Source organism: Helianthus annuus, chromosome 13, assembly GCF_002127325.2.
Source record: "Helianthus annuus cultivar XRQ/B chromosome 13, HanXRQr2.0-SUNRISE, whole genome shotgun sequence".
NCBI lineage: Eukaryota > Viridiplantae > Streptophyta > Magnoliopsida > Asterales > Asteraceae > Helianthus > Helianthus annuus.
Window position 1 is genome coordinate 71,318,818 of NC_035445.2, and position 21,198 is coordinate 71,340,015.

At 37.5% G+C, this 21,198-nt stretch overlaps 3 protein-coding genes across 5 annotated transcripts; all 3 read left to right on the forward strand.

Annotated features, from left to right (window-relative positions):
* The first annotated feature begins 981 nt into the window (after positions 1 to 981).
* LOC110898126 (OVARIAN TUMOR DOMAIN-containing deubiquitinating enzyme 6) lies at positions 982 to 5,791 on the forward strand. 3 transcript variants are annotated; one of them, XM_022144879.2, is made up of 9 exons: positions 986 to 1,349; positions 1,442 to 2,018; positions 2,760 to 2,921; positions 3,163 to 3,240; positions 3,363 to 3,441; positions 3,551 to 3,696; positions 4,482 to 4,547; positions 4,639 to 4,813; positions 5,407 to 5,791. In XM_022144879.2, exons 2-9 carry the CDS (start codon positions 1,461 to 1,463, stop codon positions 5,598 to 5,600), a joined length of 1,458 nt encoding a protein of 485 aa, XP_022000571.1. In that variant the 5' UTR covers positions 986 to 1,349; positions 1,442 to 1,460; the 3' UTR covers positions 5,601 to 5,791. The 3 variants fall into 3 exon arrangements, with proteins under 3 accessions (XP_022000570.1, XP_022000572.1, XP_022000571.1); XM_022144878.2 differs by having other exon boundaries at positions 982 to 2,018; XM_022144880.2 differs by having other exon boundaries at positions 982 to 2,018; positions 5,410 to 5,791.
* Positions 5,792 to 6,499: 708 nt separating this feature from the next.
* On the forward strand, positions 6,500 to 9,555 carry LOC110898128 (aquaporin SIP1-2). Its single transcript, XM_022144881.2, has 3 exons — positions 6,500 to 6,881; positions 8,010 to 8,282; positions 9,268 to 9,555. The coding sequence occupies exons 1-3, from the start codon at positions 6,591 to 6,593 to the stop codon at positions 9,412 to 9,414; spliced, it is 711 nt and encodes a 236-aa protein (XP_022000573.1). The 5' UTR covers positions 6,500 to 6,590; the 3' UTR covers positions 9,415 to 9,555.
* A 6,423-nt stretch (positions 9,556 to 15,978) lies between these two features.
* On the forward strand, positions 15,979 to 20,608 carry LOC110898129 (apyrase 2). The gene is made up of 9 exons (XM_022144882.2): positions 15,979 to 16,745; positions 18,086 to 18,214; positions 18,309 to 18,365; positions 18,470 to 18,562; positions 18,733 to 18,938; positions 19,032 to 19,123; positions 19,208 to 19,425; positions 19,504 to 19,693; positions 20,266 to 20,608. The coding sequence occupies exons 1-9, from the start codon at positions 16,419 to 16,421 to the stop codon at positions 20,379 to 20,381; spliced, it is 1,428 nt and encodes a 475-aa protein (XP_022000574.1). The 5' UTR covers positions 15,979 to 16,418; the 3' UTR covers positions 20,382 to 20,608.
* The last annotated feature ends 590 nt before the right edge of the window (positions 20,609 to 21,198 follow it).

Sequence of the window (21,198 nt, forward strand, 5' to 3'; positions counted from 1 at the left end):
GACAAGACGACTGATCATAATTGTTAACCTTTAATTCGTTTTTACACAACATGTAAAAGGTTTGATTAAATAGACGTTACAATATAAAAACTAACAAATTATCACATATGGGAATATGATGCGTTACACAGTTTCTAGTTTTCTACCCATATGTTTTGACCAATTATTAGCTCAAAGAGACATGTTAGACATTATTATTTGTTAATGAAACGCTAAAAGCATAAGTCAGCACCAAGTGATAACATAGTCACATCTGAAGGGGCGTTAATCGACGCCAGTATGGCCATTAGAGGGGTGCAGAGGAGCTAGACGTTAGCCCAGTAACACCTTAAGGAAGGGAGGGGAGGCGTGAAGGTGAGTTGGTGGACGTGACTTCGACATGGGTGGTCGAATTTGTTCCACAAGCACAATAACATATGGCAACGTTAGCATACAATAAAAAAAAAAGTTGTATGTTAATTCAGTTAAAATATTTTTTATTTTTTTGAACGGCCAACGAATCCTCCAAATGGGCTACTGGCAAAATTCACCACATCGGGATACACTCGCCTTCCGAACCGGGGAAAACCCCCACCTAGGGCCGAAGCCCGTGAACACTCGCCCGAAGGCACGACAGTGCGGTGAGGTAAAACCCGCTCAGTTCAAGGATCGAACTAGCGATCGCCGCCTACTCGCCTAGTCTCCCATCATCACCAGGTGCCGCAGAAACTAAATGCTAGGGGCAGGAATTGAACTTGAGTCACTTGGAACACAAGGTCTCTCCCTTACCACTCCACCACTAGCTCATTGGCAATTCAGTTAAAATATTATTTTCATGTTTGTAGGTACTAACCAAGAATATCTTAAACAAGATCCTCTTCCCAAACTTGTGTACTTGTTTCACACCTCACCTGACACTCACGTGCTCCCCAAACTTCCGCCACGTGTTCAACCATCCCCAATTTCATCTCCATATATACATACACACATACATATACATATACATATACAGTACAATACATACATACATATTACATCCTCTTCATCCCACCTTATCAATTTGTGCTCCACAAAAACCCTACCAACTTTCCCCTTCAAATCCACACTCTTCACATCACTAATTCCAAAATTCCTCTAGGGTTTCTTCGATCTCCGTTCTCAATTTCATAATTATTCGATTCTTTTCGTGCCTTCCGATTGCAGGTTCTCTAAGGCTAGGGTTAGGGTTTCGTCGCTCTTCAATTGTTCTTCAATTGGTCTTCAATCTCATGAGAATTGTTAGGGGAATGCACAGATCGTTTCAGCTGGGAGACGAAGAAGAAATCGGTTGGAAATCCTTCACTTCCGGCATTGGAGTCACGTCTCCCAAGGCTAGAACTCGTGATAAATCTAAATCTAGGGTTTTATAATAGTAATTTTTGAGAAAAAAAGGAAAAAGTTTCGATCTTTTTTTTGTTTTTAGGGTTTCAATTTGGGAAATCATGACTCGTGTGTTTGTTCAGAGAGGCAGTGGATCATCATCTTCTTCTTCATCCGGTAATAATAACAATAATAGTAATAACAATAATTCGAATAGGTCATCTGCACAAACTGCAGGGGATGATGTTGAACAACAACAACAACAACAACAACAACAGGTTGTTTGTGAAGATGTTCCGGTTGAGAGCGAAAAGGTTGATAAAACTGATGATGTTGTTGAGGTTACTGTTACTGAGAAGGTCGAAAACGAGGCGGTGGGGACGGGTTGTTTGAGGGTAATTGAGGAAGGGGAGAAGGATGGGTTAGAAATGGATGATTGTCCGGTTTCGGGTGTTGGTGGGAGTGGGTATCCACCGCCACCACCTGCTCCGCCGCCGAAACCGTCGTCGAGTTTTGGTTCTAGGAGATTTGGGAATTCTTCTAGGAGGGCTACTGCGTGGCCGGTTGTTAACGCGAGGACGTCGCCGGTGGAAACGAGGTCTTCGTTGAATTGTGAGAATGATGGATATAACAGTGCGGATGAACAGAACGCTTGCTTTGGAACGTCTTATGGTGATGCTGTAAGTTATATAGTCCTTTTAGTCGCTACAATGAATTGAATATTAGTTAGGATCATAGTTGTTAATAGCGAATTGCGGTAAATAGCGACAAGCTACCTATACGCTGCGTAGCGATAGCGATGAGATGTTTGATTAATCAGTTTAGCAGTAGCTACCGAAAACGGAATTTGATTATTGATGATTTAGGGGCCATTTTAGTGGGCTTGTTTGGGGTTGCCTTATAAATTATAAATTATAAATAGCTTATTTTGTTATTTAGTTTTTGTTTAAAGTGCAAACTGTTCTGGGTGTTTGGATAAAGAAAAGTGTTTATGTTTGTTTGCTTGTTTCTGCGTAAAATAAGCTGTTTTTGATAAGCAGTTTTAGACGTTGTGGATTCAACCTAAATTATCCAAGGACAAAAATAAGCTGTTTTCAAACCTGATTATCTGCTTCTGCTTATAAGCATTAGTATGAGATATATAAATAAGCAATTCGAGGCATCACATTCATTTACCTGTTAATCCTCAAATAATTAGAGTTTGTTAACAACTAAGTATGTGATTGTTACAAACTTCAGACATGAAAATCATTCTGCTAAAAATATTTAGGCACGTTACTTCTTTTGTGGCAAATAACCCCCTTAGGTTTTATATAGCTTTCCTTGAAACTCTTTGTGCTAACGTTAATATTAAGAAGCAGTTGACATCTCTTTGGCAGTTAGTGCTGTAAAATTTAGTTAAATAAATGCTCTTCTTTCAGGAAAGGGAACGTCAATTCGAGCTTGATATTAGACGCACAAAAGGTTATGAAGTTAAAAGAATGCTGGAAGATGGAAATTGTTTGTTTCGTGCTGTTGCAGATCAAGTTTACGGGGATTCTGAAGCATATGATTTGGCTAGACAAATGTGCATAGATTACATGGTATGTTAGTTTCGTCCATATATCTTATATTTCAAGCGACATCTAAATTATAATGCTTGTTTCGTCCTAATGCGATATTCAATAACTACATTGAACCGTTATAAGTCTTTGTTGAAAATGTCCTAATGCGATATTTATCTCTACTTGTAAAGTTATTTTTGTGTTCATGCGTATCAAATAATTTTGTTATTTGCACACAATGGTTTAGGGTTTAATATAACCTACTAAGTTGTTTATTCAGGAACGCGAAAGAGACCACTTCTCTCAGTTTATAACAGAAGGTTTCACTTCTTATTGCAAGAGGAAAAGAAGGGATAAAGTACGTAAATTCGCAAATTACTGAACCATATATTCAACTTTTATTCTTGCTCTAAGCGTTTTGTTCGTTAAATACATTATAACACCGACCAGATGCTTATGGTTTATCGTTTATGAGTGCAGGTCTATGGGAACAATGTTGAGATTCAAGCATTATCTGAAATGTACAACCGGCCTATTCATATATATTCTTATAGCACTGGTATAAATATTATCGTTTTATCATGTTATATATCTGTACTCGAAGAGTAAATTTGACTTTTGACTTCTGACTTTATGGCATTTGACTTGCAAAACGTTGATGATTACAGAGCCAATAAACATATTTCATGGGAGCTATAATACAGACACACCTCCTATCCGGTTAAGTTATCATCACGGCAACCACTACAATTCTCTTGTTGACCCGCGTAGGTTGACCATAGGTGCTGGGCTCGGTTTTAGCTCCCTGCAAGGGGTAAGTTCATTTTATCCACAGTTGATTGAATAATATAACTCTGTATCTTAATTAGTTTTAGGCTTGTAAATGAACCGAACCAACACGAACAGAGGCATGGTCGTGTTTGTTAATTTATTTGACTTTAAACCGAACACTGATATATTATCAAACACATTAATTTTGTTCATGTTCGTTTATTAAGAAAATGGACATGTTCATGTTCGTTTATGTCCGTTCGTTTAAAACCTAAACGAACAGTCCACGAACGTAAACGGACATAAACAAACTAAAATAAACATAATTTGACAAACAATAAACAACACAAATGAACATAATTTAACAAACATAAATGAAAACAAATGAACAATTGAACATAGTTGACTAAACATATACAATAAAGTAATTTTATATATAAATTAGTGATTAATTAATATAAATTCCATTGGAAACCTCATTTTTATTATTAGAATGCCCAGTTACCAATTAGTTATATTTTTATAAGTAGTTAGAAAGTTCCTTTTATATTTAATATTTATGTAAATATAACTACTTATGTATTTAAACTGAAACAAACATAAACAAATGTAAATAAATGAACATAAATGAACGAACAAAAGGTGTGTTCATGTTTGTTTGTTTAATTAAATGAACAAAAAATTGTGTTCATGTTCATTCGTTTATTAAACAAACGAACATAAATGAACTACCTGCCGAACAAGTTCATCAACGTTTGGTTCGTTTACAGGCCTAATTAGTTTCTTTCAGCTTGACATTTATATATTATTCTGGTTTTGGTTTATTAGGCAAACGTTGATAAAGATCAAGTGAAAGCAGCAATCAAAGCTCAACAAGACCAACAGATTGATAATGTAACCATTCTATATATGATTTAATACTGCAGTGTTAAGCGTTAACTTTCTTCATCATTATACCATGTTCTAACTACTGGAATAAAAACAGGCTCTTCTAGCGGAGGCCCGATTCTGCTCTGATGTGGAATTAACCGAGAAAGAAATCGAGCGTATGGTGATGGAAGCTTCACGGGCAGAATATATGGCTAACGACAAGTTTAAGCAGCAACTGGGTCGAAGAGAATCTTCAACATCCGATGCTGAACCATCGTCTTCTGGTGGCAGTAAGTATCTTTTCTTTTAAGCAAAAAGAGAGCTTGTTAATAGCAAACGAACACGAACACGAACGCGAAAAAGACCTTGTTCGTGTTCATTTGTTAAGGAATATATGTGTTCACGAACTGTTCATGAACACTTACCGAACAAGATTTTATTTTCATGTTCGTTTGTTAAGGAAATGAACACGTTCGTGTTTGTTTGTTAATTTTAGGCAAAGAACGCAAACTAATGTTCATGAACACAAATGGAAACAAACTAACACAAACAAGCATTCATGAGCAGAATATATAATAAACTTATACTTATATATTATATTTGTTGGAATTTTGATGTAATTAAATAAAATATACAAACTAAAAACACTAATAAACTATAGAACACAAACGAACACGTTACCGAACGTTCACGAAGAACGTGACCTCTGTTCATGTTCGTTCATTCAACTAAACGAACGAAATTTCTTGTTTGTGTTTGTTCACTTATTAAACAAACGGACACAAACGAACTTCTCACCGAACGGTTCGCGAACTGTTCGCTGAACGTTCGGTTTGTTTGCAGCCCTGTTACTAATTACTGGAGTTGAATAAAATGAATCTAGCAGGGCCATCGGGAAGTGAGAGCAAGGGTTCAGAAGGGTCGGTGTTATGCAACAGTATGCAAATGGTGCTGTCGATGGGGTTCAGCTATGTGCAGGCGATGGAAGCTTACAGTATATTTGGAGATGATGTTGATTCGATGGTTTGTTATCTTCTTGAAACCAGCAGCAGGCGCAAAGGCAAGGCTACCGAATAAGAAACAAGAAACGCATTGTGCTTTTGTGTAATAATAACAGCGGCCAGAAGTATTATGTTTATAGGGACTTTTAGTTACTACAGTGGTATTAACGAATAATATGGTGTTGCAAAGTTGTGGAATAATATGCCTTTGTGTGGGTTGAATCTTTGGAAATATTGTGTTTAGTCTCGGCCTCGGCCTCTTTTCTTTCTGTATATGTTTGTGCCTAATCTTACCAATCGCGAGATCTAGAGTTAAAGGCGCATTTAGTTTATCTGATCTCATAACGAATGGCATTGAGGATGATATACAGGGAGATCGATAAGGGTTTTTCGATTGTCAACTAAAATCATAAGCTACTGCGAGTAATGGTTTTAATCTATGTAAACCAAACTGCGAGTAATGGTTTTAATCTATGTAAACCAAAAGTACGATAAATCCGAAATTCTTGGCGTGTTTTGCAACTAGCCAAAAAAGTCAAGGTCGCCCGGCATGCAGGCCAATCACACGACTTCGGACCCGCAGGCCCGCCTCTTGCTAGTTCATCCGCCACCTAGACACACACGCGCCACATGGCACCAGGTAAGAGGGTTTGCGTCACGCCACATCTACAATAACCAAAAGTACGATAAGTACAAAATTTGTCGATTAAAAAAGAATCATATATTCCTTGAAATATAATGATTCATTGTTATAGATATAAAACATTATAAAAAATAAAGAGTAAGAAAATGTTATAAAGTCATATTAAAGTTTAAATCTTTGTGTATCTTTATTATGAATTTATATCATTTCACTAATAAAAATATTGTAATATTTAGTGAGCACCAAACTTCTACCTCAAACTCTACCAAACTTCATATTCATGGTGGTTGGTTAATCACACACATAACCATCATATCATTAAAACACTTCTTTATTAAAACTGTTTGCATATAACTACTTCTCTTTTGTGGACATTTAAAACACCCCTTCCTTGCAACTTTCCCGGTGTACCGGAAAACTGACATGGGGTTAGTTAAGGCGGCGGTTGGCGATGGTGTGTTGACTTTTTTGTGGGTTGTTTGTGCTTCATGTCTTGGTGCTGCTACTTCTGCTATTGCCAAAGCTATTGGCATACAAGGGATGGCTTCACTTTTCATCACAATGTCGCTTGTGTTCATCCTCTTGTTTATATTTGGTGTCATTGCGACGGCGTTAGGTGGCGCTAGTTTTAATCCTACTGGTACTGCCGCCTTTTACGCAGTTGGAGCTAGTGGTGATTCTCTTATCTCCGCTGCAGTTCGGTTTCCTGCTCAGGTAATTGATTGAGTTTTGATCCTTCAGTTTGTTGTTTGTTGAATTGTAAAAGTAATAGTTCAAACTTATGGTTTGACTTTTGACTTCTAAGGTCAAGGTGTGTATAAGTGAATTGACATCAAAAACTCATAATTGTATTTAAAATGATGAACTTCAAAGGTCAATGAAATTAGTCTTGAACTTCATATTTGACATGGATTCATCAAGTTTTGAAAGGTTGAACCGCATTGTGGACCAAAAGATAACTCCATAGTTAAAAGCAGGGGCAGACCCACATAGAGTTGGTCTGGTCTCTGGACCCCAATGTTTTTTCAAATATTAGTAGATCCGGTATAATAAATTTTCTAAGGACCCCACAAAAATAATTAGGTGGACACCATAGAAAGAAATGGAAAGCTGGTGACGGGTTCAATCCTTGTACAAACTTTTGAACACCAAAAAAACATACAGGCCACAAGCATGTAGGAAAGCACACACAAAGCCACCAACCCAACCATTGTATGCTATGAATTTAAACTTTAAAAAATTGCAATGTTTTTTTTTTCCGTTTCCAGTTACATTATATTTTATTGTGTGTTTTCTAATGAGTAATGATTATATATTTTTGTTACATGTTTCTCGCCCCGTCCCGACCCGAACGATGGCCTACCCGAAAATTTTAACACTTTGTTATGAAAAATTTGAACATCGAAAAAAGTGGACCCCATTGCAAAAAAAAAAATTGGGTCCACCACTAGTTAAAAGTGTATGGGTGAGAGTAATTCAGAATGGGTGACCTTCTGGGAAGTTTTCACTAGATTAGCCAAATACAAATATTTGAACTCCTCATGCACAAAGCGTAAGTGTTCTCCTTATGTACACTAGGGGGTCAATAGGATCTGTTGACTCCCATTCAGGAGAATTTGTTAAACTTTTATATATAAAATCTGATTTTTCTAATAAAAAACATGAGTTGGACTCTTAGTTGTAGCTAGTAGAGAAAAGAACCTTATGATGACCCTCTGATTAATGCGTGTACAAAGCCGACAATATTAGTTCTTACACATACAACATGTTCTTAGACAGTAACTGCTCAGTTATGTGATTGAATGGCAATGATGATTCAAACTGTACTCAATCTCTTGACAGGCGATAGGCGCAGTTGGAGGTGCATTGGCGGTTCTCGAATTCATGCCATCGAAATACAAACACATGCTAGGAGGACCTTCTTTGAAAGTAGATATGAATACAGGTGCAATGGCTGAAACCATTTTGAGTTTCACAAGCACCATGTGTGTCCTCTACATCATCCTCAGAGGCCCGAAAAGCATGATTATGAAAAACGGGTTGCTTTCAATGTCGATGATGACACTTGTATTCTTCGGTCGAGGTTATACCGGTCCTTCAATGAATCCTGCTAATGTAAGTTTAACAAATTCATTCTTTTTAATCTTTTTTGTTTTGAATGATGCAAACTACCATGTATGAAATGATTTAGTTGCTTATTAAAATTGTTTATCTGCTTGTTGCTCACACAAACGAGGGCGGAACTAAGAGCATCCACAATGCTAAAGGATTCGGATACCAACAAACGTGTCATCTCAACTGTCACATCAGATTTCAAACATCACTAAGAAAACCTTTTTTTTTCTTTTCTGCAACACTACATCCTTTTTCAAACACCACTTTTTATATAAAAAATACTTAAATAATATTGTTTGTGTGTGTGGAGCCCACTATCTAGAGATTTGGGTCAAGGGGTCCGCCTACCCCCTTTTACTAAAATTGATTAGACGAGAGCCACAACGTCAAAGATTTGGAATGGGGGAAGTTTGGAATTTCCAAACGCTGACACCAAGGTAGCGTTGGAGCTACTATAACTAGGTCAAAGGGTCCGCCAACCCCCTTTAACTAGAATTCATTGGATTTCTTTTTTTTTTTTAAAAAAAAACTCCGAGTTCTCTTAAGAACATGTGTTTGGTCACTTAGTTGTAGTCAGTTGAGAAGAGAACTGTATTATAATTCTCAATCAGCAAGTTTTGGTTCTATCATTGCACATAACCAATATTACGGAATACACAAAGGGCATTTAGTAATTTTTATTACTAGTAAAAGTGTAAAATACAATATTCCTTAACGTGCGATGATACGATATGAAATTACGCATGTTATAAAACTTAAAACCCAAATCACGCATGAACAAAAAAACCATAATCAGGCATGAAGAAAAATCATAATCACGCATAGTTAGGATTTTTGTTCATGCATGATTAAGGTTTTGAGTTTATAACATGCGTAATTTCATATCGTACAATCGCACGTTAAGGAATATTGTACGTTAACATTCCTCTTTATTACTAAAATTCTAATCTTACAACTGGATAAGGCGTTTCATGTCATCTTGTAGGCATTTGGATGGGCATATGTAAACAACCGACACAATACATGGGAGCAATTATATGTTTACTGGATTTCACCATTTGTAGGGGCAATTTCGGCATCATGGATTTTTCGTTTCCTTTTTCCTCCACCTCCAAAGGTGAAATCTGCCTGAAAACAAGCCGGATTCCGGCTTAACGGTCACCGGAAAAGTATTTATTCCCTTTGTACCCCTAGTAACATATAAAATGACACTTATTTGTTTTGTGTTCAGTTGCATTATACGGAATATAGTCTTTTTAACATCTTACGATTATTTTTATAATTGTTAGTATGTGATAAGTTATTGTTACTTTCATCTAAAAGATAATATAAACTACATCGAGCAAAAAGAGTAAAAGAGTAAAAATATATAAAATAATTTATATTTCTAATAAAGTATTTAAAATTGGTATATATATGGGTGTTTAACAAATCAAATTTCGAATTACTTGAGTTAATCAAATCGAAAACAAAATTTGAATCAAGATCAAAACTCGAATTTGAAGCAAATGCTTATTTGATTCGAAATTTAAAAACCAAATGATGTTGGAATACAAATCAAATTTTATTTTTTTTCGAGTTTGATTCGAATATTGTGTAAGAACGTTTGTAAAATAAATAAATAAATAAAAGATTTTTTTTAAATTACAATACAAAAAATAAAGGAAAACAATAAATCATCTCAACTTTTGTTCTTCCTCCCATATACGACAAGCTACATTTTAATTTTTTTTATCTTAGGTTATGTGTAGTTATAAAATCTCTTTGGGGCATTATGTAACAAGTGGCACACCACGTCATACATGAGTTTTATGGGGCGTTATATCACTAGAGCGCGTAGTCATAAAACTTATACCCATCATTACCTAATTATTAATTTTCATTTTTATTAATTAATTAAAAAAACACTTACCGATTTTTTATTGGTCAAAGTTTTGAAAATCCCCTCCATCACGCCGCTATCACCATACCGTCCCCAGCATTCCCCCCCCCCATATCGCCGCTCGTCGTGGTGTTCGGGGCGCTATGGCCCAAAAAAAGCCCCACATCACGCTCCACTACAGGTGGACTTAAATTTTCGCAACTTTAACATTTTCAACTACTCAGCTTTTCGATATTTCATTCATTTTATCTTCGCTTTGGACGTAGCTTGCTTCATTGCAAAGCTCTCACATGATAGAACGCAAAGCCAGAAATAAATATATATGTGTATATGTATGTAGTGTGAGGTTTATTGGGGAACAGTGGGGAACCGACTCAAACGAACTCCGATTGGACTCATTCCAGCGGCTTGGAACCGGCTCGTCAAACCCTAACTAGGATCTCTTAACCCTAAACCCTAAATCATAACCCCTAAACCCTAAATATATTAGGGTTTGGCTTTTAGGGTTTAGCTTTAGGATTTAGCTTTAGGGTTTAGCTTTAGGGTTTAGCTTTAGGTTTAGCCTTTAGGGTTTAGCTTTTAGGGTTTATAGTTTAGATTTTACGGTTTAGCTTAGGTTTTAGCCTTATTTTTTAGCTTTAGGGTTTAGAGTTTAGGAGTTAGGATTTAGGGTTTAGGGTTAAGAGATCCTAGTTAGGGTCCGACGAGCCGGTTCCAACGCCGCTGAAATGAGTCCAGTCGGAGTTCGTTTGAGTCGGTTCTCCACTGTTCCCCACTTTTTTAGTGTTTCTCAATAAACTTTCCCATATGTATGTATTAATATTATAGTGGTTTAAACTTGTATCAACAAAAATAGTGAGGTTTTATTGGTTTTTATGAATGTGGTGTTATTAAATTAAAATAACTCTTGGCACGTGGTCTAACATTTTCTCCCCATCGTGAGTTGTACCATAAATAACACAACTTGTGTGTCGGCTGATAGAAAATTCGCTCGATCTGAATCTTTTACACATGAACCTTTTGTCGTATTTCTTTCAACATGGTTATAAAACTCAACTCGTTGTTTTCTTGTTACTTGAGCACTAATAAAAAGTAACTAAAACAAAAATAAAACAAAAAATTCTGTGACCAGAAAAAAAAAATCTCCACATCAGCGGTTGGTATTAGTTTGGTCTCCGATCTGATTACCTTTAACCAATACCAAACACGTTTATCCTTATTGAAGCAACACATGTTACATAAAAAAGAACTCAAATGTAAAATTGTAAACTTACGAGAGAGGAAAATAATACATCGATCGTGAAATTATGAGATGTGATTAATGTTTAGGGATTAGGATCAAATACAAAGGCTTTTAATTGTAAAAAAGGGTACAAATGCTTCTAAAAAAAACCCACTACAAAAAAAAAAAAAAAAAAAAAACTAAACACCCACCACCACCTAAAAACCTAACACCTCACCCCAATCACCCACCCCCAATTTTTTTTGGGCTGAGGGAGGGGGGGAGGGGGGTTAGGTTTTTTTTTTTTTTTTTTTGGGTGGGGGGTTTAGGTTTTTGGGTGGTGGTGGGGTGAGGTGAGGGTGGGTGTTTAGGTTTTGGGTGGTGGTGTAGTGGGTTTAGGTTTTAGGTTATTGAACACTTGTCACTCTATAAATGCTTCTTACACTTCTTACAATTAGAACTCTTTGTAGAATAATTTAATCCAACGTTTAGATATATAAAAGATGAGAATGAGAATGTGTGTTCTCTAGCGAAATGTGACATGTTAACGTAATGTAGAATGGAAAAACAATACGCTTAAAAGGAAAATACTGTACGAGTTACAATTGAAATAAATAAAATATGAAGAATGGGCAATAGCAGAAAGCTGAGGCCCATGTTTGACACGGTTCCCTTAAAACAAATTTTGAATCTTCCAAAAAAAAAACTTATTTGTTTCCCATGGTATAACAACAGATTGTCACACCAGAGAAGATCTTGAACCTGAATTGCACCTTCGAGATTGTTGGAAATAGTTTGTGTGTAGTGTTCTTAAGAGTATACATGGTCTTAAGAACTAGAATCCTTGGTGTATTTTGCAACTAGCAACAAAAGTGAAGTAGAAACTTCAAAAATCAACCCTTGTGTGAAATTGTATTAAACATTTTTAATACCATAAAACAAGATTAGTTTTCTATTTAAAATGAGTATTGAACGTCTTTAACATCTAGTTGACCAGGTTTTTGTTGCAACTTAAAGTTGTTGTAAGAGGAACCAAATAATGAGAATGCATTCGTTGAAACAGTCGACTAAGATGGAACTGGCAAGCCAATCCAACTTGGTCGCCCGCCACATAGACCAATTACACAAGTTTGAACCCCAGGACCACCTCTTGGTATTTCATCCGCCACCTAGACACACATGCACCACATGGCGCCGCTTATATGGTTCGCACCATACATCTGGATCAATCATGCGGCACATCATGCCATGTCACCTGTCAACCCGATCTCTAGAGGGTTCGCGCCATGCATCTGGATCGATCATGTGGCACAACATGCCATGTCACCTGTCAAACCGATCTTGTGCCATACATGCTTCCGCCACGCCACATCCAGACCCACCAAACCTAGTCATGCACTACGCTCCACACGACCCATGTCACTGACCACACAACGATGCGAGTGTACAAATAGCAAAGTGCGTCATCAAAGCACTCATTGCCCACGCATGTGTGAGTGAAGGGTGCACGACTTCAAAGTCACTTTCATGAGCTCTACCTCAAAATGTGGGGGTGTCGCCTCCTACGTCTTGGGTTGTCGCAGTGGTTACACACTTACACCCCTACATTAAATAAACTGTAAGGTTGTGTTTAGTATGCAGGAATGAGAGGCGGAATAACACGGAATATTGCGAGAGAATGAAAAGAACGTGTTTGGTAGGTTGAGTTAACAGAATCACAGATTACATAAGTCATTTCATTCTCTCTAATTCATTCCATCCACCACTTGTTTTTTCTATTCCATTCCCTCTCCCGCACTTCATCTCCACCACCGACAACCACCACCACCACTCGCCAACCACCTCTTTCACCACCACCCGTCCTCGCCGCCACCCTCCGCCACTGACCACCACCAGCGACCACTGCCAGCCATCGTCGACACCACCACCACCGCAATCCGCCACCGACACCACACATGTCGCCGCCACCTACAACGACGACGACCACCACCCATTACCGTCACCCACCGCCAGTTTTATTCCTTCGTCTTGAGTTGTCGCAGCGGTTACACACTTGCATTTAAGGGGGTTCGGGGCGTCTTCGGGGACTTCAAGCGGGGAGGGATTTTGCCGATTAGGGGGGTACCGCCATTAAGGCGGGGGATGAAATCGGGGAAGCAAATGGGGGTGGAGGCACCGAAGAGAGGGGGAGGAGAGAGAGAGGAGAGAGGGAGAGGGGACCAATCAATGCTTTTCTTTTTTTTTTTAAAAAAAAAAAAACCAATTTACCTAAGAGGGGAGTGCCGCCATCAATTTAGGGTGTTAGGGGAGTTTAAGAGGGGAGTTGACGTGGCACACGAGGATTGGTTTGGCGTAAGAGAGGGGACTCACCTATTAGGTGAGCACCCCCTTCACCCTAAGACCATGTGTAGTGGTTATACACTATAATGCCCCCACCATGGGGCGTTTTGCGCCATGTGGCGTCCTAGTCAGCATGGGGGCATTATAGAAAAAGTGGTGTAGTGGTATAATGCCCCATAATGCCCCATTCAATCATTTTACAATCATTTCCCAATTATTTTTTTAAATTTAAAACATAAAAAAACTTCATTAATTTAAAAATAAAATTACATTACATGAAAAAAAAAATAAAAAAAAAAACTGAAAAAAAAAACCGAAAATAAAAAAAAACAGAAAAAAAAATACAATACTAGAAAAAAAAAACTAGTTTTCGTCTTCGCTTTCGTCACCCTCGCCAACTTCGTCTTCCTCGTCCTCCGTTTCTTCCTCTCCCTCAGGTGGTACGTACCGAACCGACCATGCGTGGTGTACCAAATCAACCATTAACTGGGAATGGTACGGTTCGTAACGCAACTCTCGCGCGTTACTCACTCTTTCTTCCATTGACGCCTGCGGATGCTCCTGGTGAACGGCTTCTGGCACATAATTCTGGCATATCGCCTTTCCTTCGTCTTCCAAAATCATGTTGTGCATGATTATACAAGCGTACATAGCATCTCTCATTTTTTGCTTGCTCCATGCACGACAAGGATTTCTCAAGTATTGCCAGCGTTGTTTAAGAACCCCAAAGCATCTCTCAATGTCTTTTCGTGAAGACTCTTGAACCTTTTTAAAGTATGCTCTTTTCTCATCGATAGGATCACTAAACGTCTTCACAAAAATCGAATACCTAGGATAAATTCCGTCGCTCAAATAATATCCATGGGGGTAGTAGTTTCCATTTGCGTAAAACGACGGTTTTGGAGCTTTGCCAGAAATCCACTCCTCTAACAACGGCGATTGTTCAAAAACATTGATATCATTGCATGACCCGACCACGCCAAAGTAAGCCGACCAAACCCAAAGGTCCTGTGAAGCAACCGCCTGAAGAATAATAGTGGGTCCTTTTTGGTCACCACGTGTGTGTTGGCCTCGCCATGCAGTCGGGCAGTTATCCCAACGCCAATGCATGCAATCTATGCTCCCGATCATACCAGGCAAACCATGCTCGGCATTATGTACCTCGTAGATCTTTTGAAGGTCCTCCCATGTAGGCGTTCTAAGATAACGTGCACCGTACACATCAATTATACCTTTATAAAAAAAATATAGACAAACATAAGATTCAAAAAAAAAAAAAAATTTCTAAGCATACGCGCCGTTTAAAAAAAAATAAAACTAAAGTATAAGAATTGTACCGCGACAAAAATGTTCCAAGCTATCTCGTGTTGTTTTCTCCGCCATTTTTAGATACTCGTCGTTGATGTCGGTAGTGTTACCATAAGCAAGGATTCGTAATGCCGACGTACACTTTTGGATACCGGTGAATCCAAGTGCCCCTCTCGCATCCGGTTTTTGTTTAAAATAATCGTAGTTGCCTTCCAAGTCGTTGACTATGCGTAGAAACAACCGTTTACTCATCCGGAAACGACGCCTAAAAACTTCGTTTGAAAATGTCGGCGTCTCGTCAAAATAGTCTTTCATCAAACGCTCGTGTGCCGCGCGTCGGTCTCGTTCAACATAGCCTCTTTTATTTTTTGGGGCTTCGGGCCGACGAGAATGGTTGACATATCGCACCGCTAGTTGACATGCACTCGTAACCGCCTCTTGCTCAAGCTCCTCATCGGTCGAACCATCGCCATCCGCAAAAAACTCGTTGTAGTAAAAATTTATCATGGATGAAGAACTAGGAGAATCCATCAAGTTTTTTTAAAAAATGTGGGATTTTTTAGAGAGGTTTTGAGATTGTTTTTGTTGAAAATGGATGAGTTTTGATTGTTTATATATATATATATACTTAATATTTAAAAAAAAAAATTAAATCAACTAGCCGTTGGAGGACTAGCCGTTTGATTGGTTGGTCAAAGTTTGAAGAGCGTTTTAATTTAAACGCCGGGCCAATTTTTTTTCGAAAATCACGCCCTATAACGCCTACCGTAATGGTAGGCGGGGTGTTATAGGGCGTTATAAACCAAAATTTTTTAAAAAACACGCCCCGTTACGCATGGTATATCAAACTCTAAAATCAAGTGAAATTAAAAGCATCTTTATGCTTCCTGTCCAAACCACGTAAAGTCATCATACCTTTGCTGCACTTAAACTTCAATTAAAAACACTATTTATCACTCAACAAACAAACACTTTTCTCTCCCTCTCTCTCTAGAAATCATCTCCGATCCAAATAAACTTTTCTAGAGAGAGAAACACGCCATTGTTGTTCTCGGATCAACACTCACTTTCACGATCCTCTAACTCCAATCCGTCTTCATTCCTCATTCCGACTTCAACAACTTCACACGAATCAATCGATCTCAGATCCGGTCGATCAATCAACCGATTGATCGGTTAATTTGAGATTTCAAACCCTAGAAACCTGTATATTCCAGATCTCGAAGAACTGGAGTCCGTACAGGAGAATCCTCATCAGTCCGTGAAGCCTCCTGCAACCGCCGCAGCCGGAAACGGTCAGATCCGGTACCGATCTCCATCCGCCGCGGAGCTTCTAGAAGGTCAGGTGTTTTCTCCGACTCCGGTGGCGGATCAGAGTGATAAGATGATGAAACGACGTCAGCCGTTGTATAATGAGTCTGTTGCTGATAAAATTAACCGTTACCGCGGGGTTATTATGGTCATTTCGATACCTTTGGTTCTTATCTCGTTTGTGTTGTTTGTGATGCCTGGTAGTAGGTCGCCGAACGACGGCGTTTTGTCTAGTAATCGGAAGTTTTCGCCGAATTATTCGTTGCAAGTGGATCCGACGTCGTATAGGTATGCTGTGATTTTTGATGCTGGTAGTTCCGGGAGTAGAGTTCATGTGTTCTGTTTTGATCAGAATTTGGATCTTGTGCACATTGGGAATGAACTTGAGCTTTTTGAGCAGGTACTTTATGGCCTTATATTGTTGATTTTTTTGCATTGCTGTTATCATGTATGGTGATTTGTTTCTTTGGTGCATAGTAATGTCAGACTTATCAACAAGTATGCGGAATTAACTGTAGTTTAGTTTAGAAACAGGAATGGATAATGCTGTACCAGTGAACATAAGTTAGGGCTGTGCATAGTTGTCAACAGCGAGCGTAGCGATTGCTATAGCGCGCTCGGCGCTACGTAGCTTATAGGTCTAGATCTAGGGTTGTAGCGATAGATAGCGATAATAGCCACAACTTGTTTTATTTTTTTTAATATAAATAGCAATTAAATATTGCTATAAAATAGCTGGGTTTTATGTTTTTGTTAAATATACGTGTAAAATAACATATATACCAGGGTATTTTGATATAATATACATATAAAATTTTCTAAAAAAAATTCTATTGTATCGCTATTTATAAAATGGCCGCCCGCTATTTATCGCTATTCGCATATAGGTACCTTATCGCTATTTGTCGCTATTCACCATTAACAACTATGGGGCTGTGATATGTACCAATTGGATTTTAGATAACAAGAATGTGGATTGGAAGAGACCAGAAGAATATTTAAAGAGAAATTAGACTAAATTCATACTTTTTCGTTCATTACCTTAATCTAAATACATCTGGCTCATATATATATAGCCTTACAGAAACAATACGAAATAAACAAAATGGCCAACTTGCAACTAAGAAAACCATCACCACTAATGGTTAACCCACTATCTAATCATGCAAAAGAATAATAATAACTGTTAGCAAATGGGAACTTTTTCTTGCAACCGACTATCCTTGATGACCTGGAACCGTATGTGCATGGTTTGTAGAACATGGCACATATTAGGCTGGTGGTTCTGATCCCTTTTACTGCATAAATGATTGGACATTTTGTTTTTAGATAGATTTACTAAGGAGATTAAATGTTGGTTTACGTGAATGCACATCTAATAGCTCTATGTGTGGCCTTGAGCTTGTTTAGTAAATGAGGCTTCGCTTAAGCTCGGCTCGATTCGAGTTTTTAGCGAGTTGAGTAGATCACGAGCGGCTCAGCTGGTTTACACCCCTATTTGTGAGATGGACATAGTGAAAAGATTATGTGTCCCGCTTCTATGTACTAACCCAATAAGTCTCTTAAGATCGTCAAACGAATAGATGCCCAATTTAATCCAAACCTGACTATCTATAAGTTTGAATATTCCTGGCATTTTAAGGCAATCAATATCTGCTTTCAGTTGTTATCTACATTCTAGTATACCTGCTGTCAGAAAAATGACTTTAAGATTATTCAAATGCTGCTTCTATATTGTAGTTGAAACCAGGTTTGAGTGCGCACGCAAGCAACCCGAAAGAGGCGGCAGACTCTCTTCTTCCTCTACTAGAGAAAGCAGAAAAGGTTGTTCCACAAAATATGCGCGAAAATACACCTGTGAAAGTTGGGGTAAGTAATTTATATTATCACAAATATGTAATACCACTTTAGAATTTTGCTATCGCTCTATGCTTATATACTTGAATTATACATCTATATTCAGGCAACTGCAGGTCTTAGACAGTTGGGAGTTGATGCATCTGAAAGAATTTTGCAAGCTGTAAGCACTATATACTACTCTTAAAAATCCACTTTAAAAGTTTTCCACCCTGTATTATGTTTATATATTTTGTATTAATATTATTAAAATATATGTTAATATAGGTAAAAGATGTTCTAAAAGTTAAAAGCAGCCTCAAGTCGGATGATGATTGGGTAACTGTTTTGGATGGAACTCAAGAAGGTGCTTATCAATGGGTAAGCTACTTCTTTCACCCTCCAAAATGTATAAGTTATTAGCAAAAGCATTATGCCTATTTTATGTTTGTTCATGCATTCAGAAAATTTTAAAATACTTTCTGACAAAACATGTTCCTTGTCATATCATATACGTGTTTCACGCACTAATATCTTGTTAATGCCCACAGGTGACCATAAATTATCTTCTAAAAAAATTGGGCAAGAAATATTCACAGACTGTCGGGGTAGTTGATCTTGGTGGTGGATCAGTACAAATGGCATATGCTATTTCAGAAGCCGATGCTGCAAAGGCTCCAAGGATAACAAATGGAGAGGATACTTACGTGAAGGAAATGTATCTCATGGGAACCAAATATTACCTTTATGTTCACAGGTCAGCCTTCTTATCTATTTAAAAAAAAAAAAACAAAAACAAAAAGATGTAACATCTCTACACAGTAAAATTGGAATCTTGTTGGTCTTGCAGTTACTTGAAGTACGGATTATTGGCAGCTAGAGCTGAGATTTTGGGAGTTTCAAAAGATTCCGATAATCCATGCATCTTAGCTGGCTATAATGGTAATGCTTAATCAGTCTCCTTAGCGCTAATGACGTTCTAAAATGGGATCCTTAATTGTTTTTTTTTTTGGTCTTATATTTTAGATGTTTATAAGTATGGAGGAAATGATTACAAAGCTTCAGCTCTTCCTTCGGGTTCAAACTGGAACAAGTGCAGGGAAGAAGCAATTAAAGCGCTAAAAGTAAACGAACCAACGTGCACTCACATGAAATGCACGTTCGGTGGGATATGGAACGGTGGTGGTGGTGAGGGTCAAAAGAATCTATTTGTTGCTTCTTTCTTCTTTGATCGGGCCGCTGAGGTATTAAACTATTAATATTGTTATTAAACTTTATCCTTTAAAAATGTTTGTAAAAACTCACATAAATTATATATTTAGGCCGGTTTTGTTGATGCAAGTAAACCTGTTGCCAAAGTTCATCCAATTGATTTCCAGACGGCAGCTCAGCGTGCTTGTCAGACCACACTTGAAGATGCCAAATCTCAGTATCCTAAAGTGGAATCTTCTAACTTACCATATTTGTGCATGGATCTTGTGTATCAATACACTTTGCTTGTAGATGGTTTTGGTAAGTTGTATCATCTTCTATACAAATCACGGGTCAGATTGGGTTCAACCTATTAAAACGCTTCCCGTTTAGCTATATTTTATTGGGGCAATTTCATATATACCCCTACAAACTTACAAAATACCATATATACCCTTGCAAAATTATAAATATCATATATATACCCTTACAAAGTAGCTGAAATATCATACATACCCAATTCATTAAAAACAATTGAATAAATGACGATTTTATCCTTATCTTTCTAAAACTTCGAAATCTCATATATGACCTTTAACTAAAAAATTAGATTTACTCATTTCTAGCTTAATTTATTTAGCTTAAATATTATATATGAAAAATGCTATTGTTTATGAAAAAATAAAAAAAATGGTTAAAAATAAATTTAAGCTTAAAATGTGTTGTATAAAATATGAAATTAAAAGATGAGCATATATGAAAACTTGGGTATATTTGATATTTTAACTATTTTGTAAGGGCATATATGATATTTTTAGTTTTGGTTGGGTATATATGAAACTAATCCTATTTTATTTTAGCGGTTAAGTAAATTTTATTGTGTTGTTGAACAGACCTGGAACCTCAGCAACAGATTACACTAGTGAAACAAGTTGAGTACCAAAATTCATTGGTTGAAGCTGCATGGCCATTGGGCAGTGCAATTGAAGCGGTCTCGGCAGCTAGCTAACTATCACCACGACCACTATCAGATTATCGATTGTATTATGTATCAAACTGGTGAGCTGTGGGTTGGTGCCAGATGGGTGGGTCGGTAAATGCTGTGAGGTTACGTAGCAATGTTAATTTCTTGTTCTAGTTATTATTTTTGAGTTTATGATTCTTGGAACCGAATTCTTGGTTACTTTTAATTTTGATTATAAATTTAAATACACACTAAGACGCGAGTAGGATTCATTTGTGTTGGTATATAGCATTTGCGGCGTCTGTTAACACAAACCATTACATGCTAATTTCACTGGAGATGGGAGCTTATTAGGGTGTTTACGGGTTAATTTGACTGGTTTTAACAAAAAGGTTGATCGATTCTGTAATTACGGTTTTGAAAAAGGACAAATCAAACCAATTAGATTGGGCGGGGCTCTCGAGCCTTACGAAACGGTTCGGATTGGCGGGTTTTGAACACTTTAAACCAAGATATAAATAAATGCACAACAAAAGCCCTATCTAGAACCATAAGAAGCAAAACCCATATAGCTCAAAAGAACCTTTATGTACAACAAAAATTTGCTCTATATACAAGGCCAAATAACCCGAGTAACTCTAGTAGAAGCTTTCTTGAACAGATAACTTTTGTTTCTTGTTTGAAAAAATCAAATGTCAATATAGTATGCAGCCATCGTTTGTTTCTAATTTGAAAAATCAAACGTCAATATAATATGAAGCAGTCGAATACAAAATGCGCATGAAATGTGCAAACCTCAGCCGGTTTACGCCACTTAGGGCCGCCTTATATTATCACCCTCTGTTAGGCAATGCAAACGCCT

Bases quoted from the DNA above. Each gene is read 5' to 3' on its own strand.
- LOC110898126 (XM_022144878.2), top strand. From the start codon at position 1,461: ATGACTCGTGTGTTTGTTCAGAGAGGCAGTGGATCATCATCTTCTTCT. The intron at 2,019-2,759 runs GTAAGTTATATA...CTCTTCTTTCAG, and splicing joins GAACGTCTTATGGTGATGCT to GAAAGGGAACGTCAATTCGA. The intron at 2,922-3,162 runs GTATGTTAGTTT...TTGTTTATTCAG, and splicing joins AAATGTGCATAGATTACATG to GAACGCGAAAGAGACCACTT.
- LOC110898128 (XM_022144881.2), top strand. From the start codon at position 6,591: ATGGGGTTAGTTAAGGCGGCGGTTGGCGATGGTGTGTTGACTTTTTTG. The intron at 6,882-8,009 runs GTAATTGATTGA...ATCTCTTGACAG, and splicing joins CAGTTCGGTTTCCTGCTCAG to GCGATAGGCGCAGTTGGAGG. The intron at 8,283-9,267 runs GTAAGTTTAACA...GTCATCTTGTAG, and splicing joins CTTCAATGAATCCTGCTAAT to GCATTTGGATGGGCATATGT.
- LOC110898129 (XM_022144882.2), top strand. From the start codon at position 16,419: ATGATGAAACGACGTCAGCCGTTGTATAATGAGTCTGTTGCTGATAAA. The intron at 18,366-18,469 runs GTAAGCACTATA...ATGTTAATATAG, and splicing joins CTGAAAGAATTTTGCAAGCT to GTAAAAGATGTTCTAAAAGT. The intron at 18,563-18,732 runs GTAAGCTACTTC...TAATGCCCACAG, and splicing joins AAGAAGGTGCTTATCAATGG to GTGACCATAAATTATCTTCT.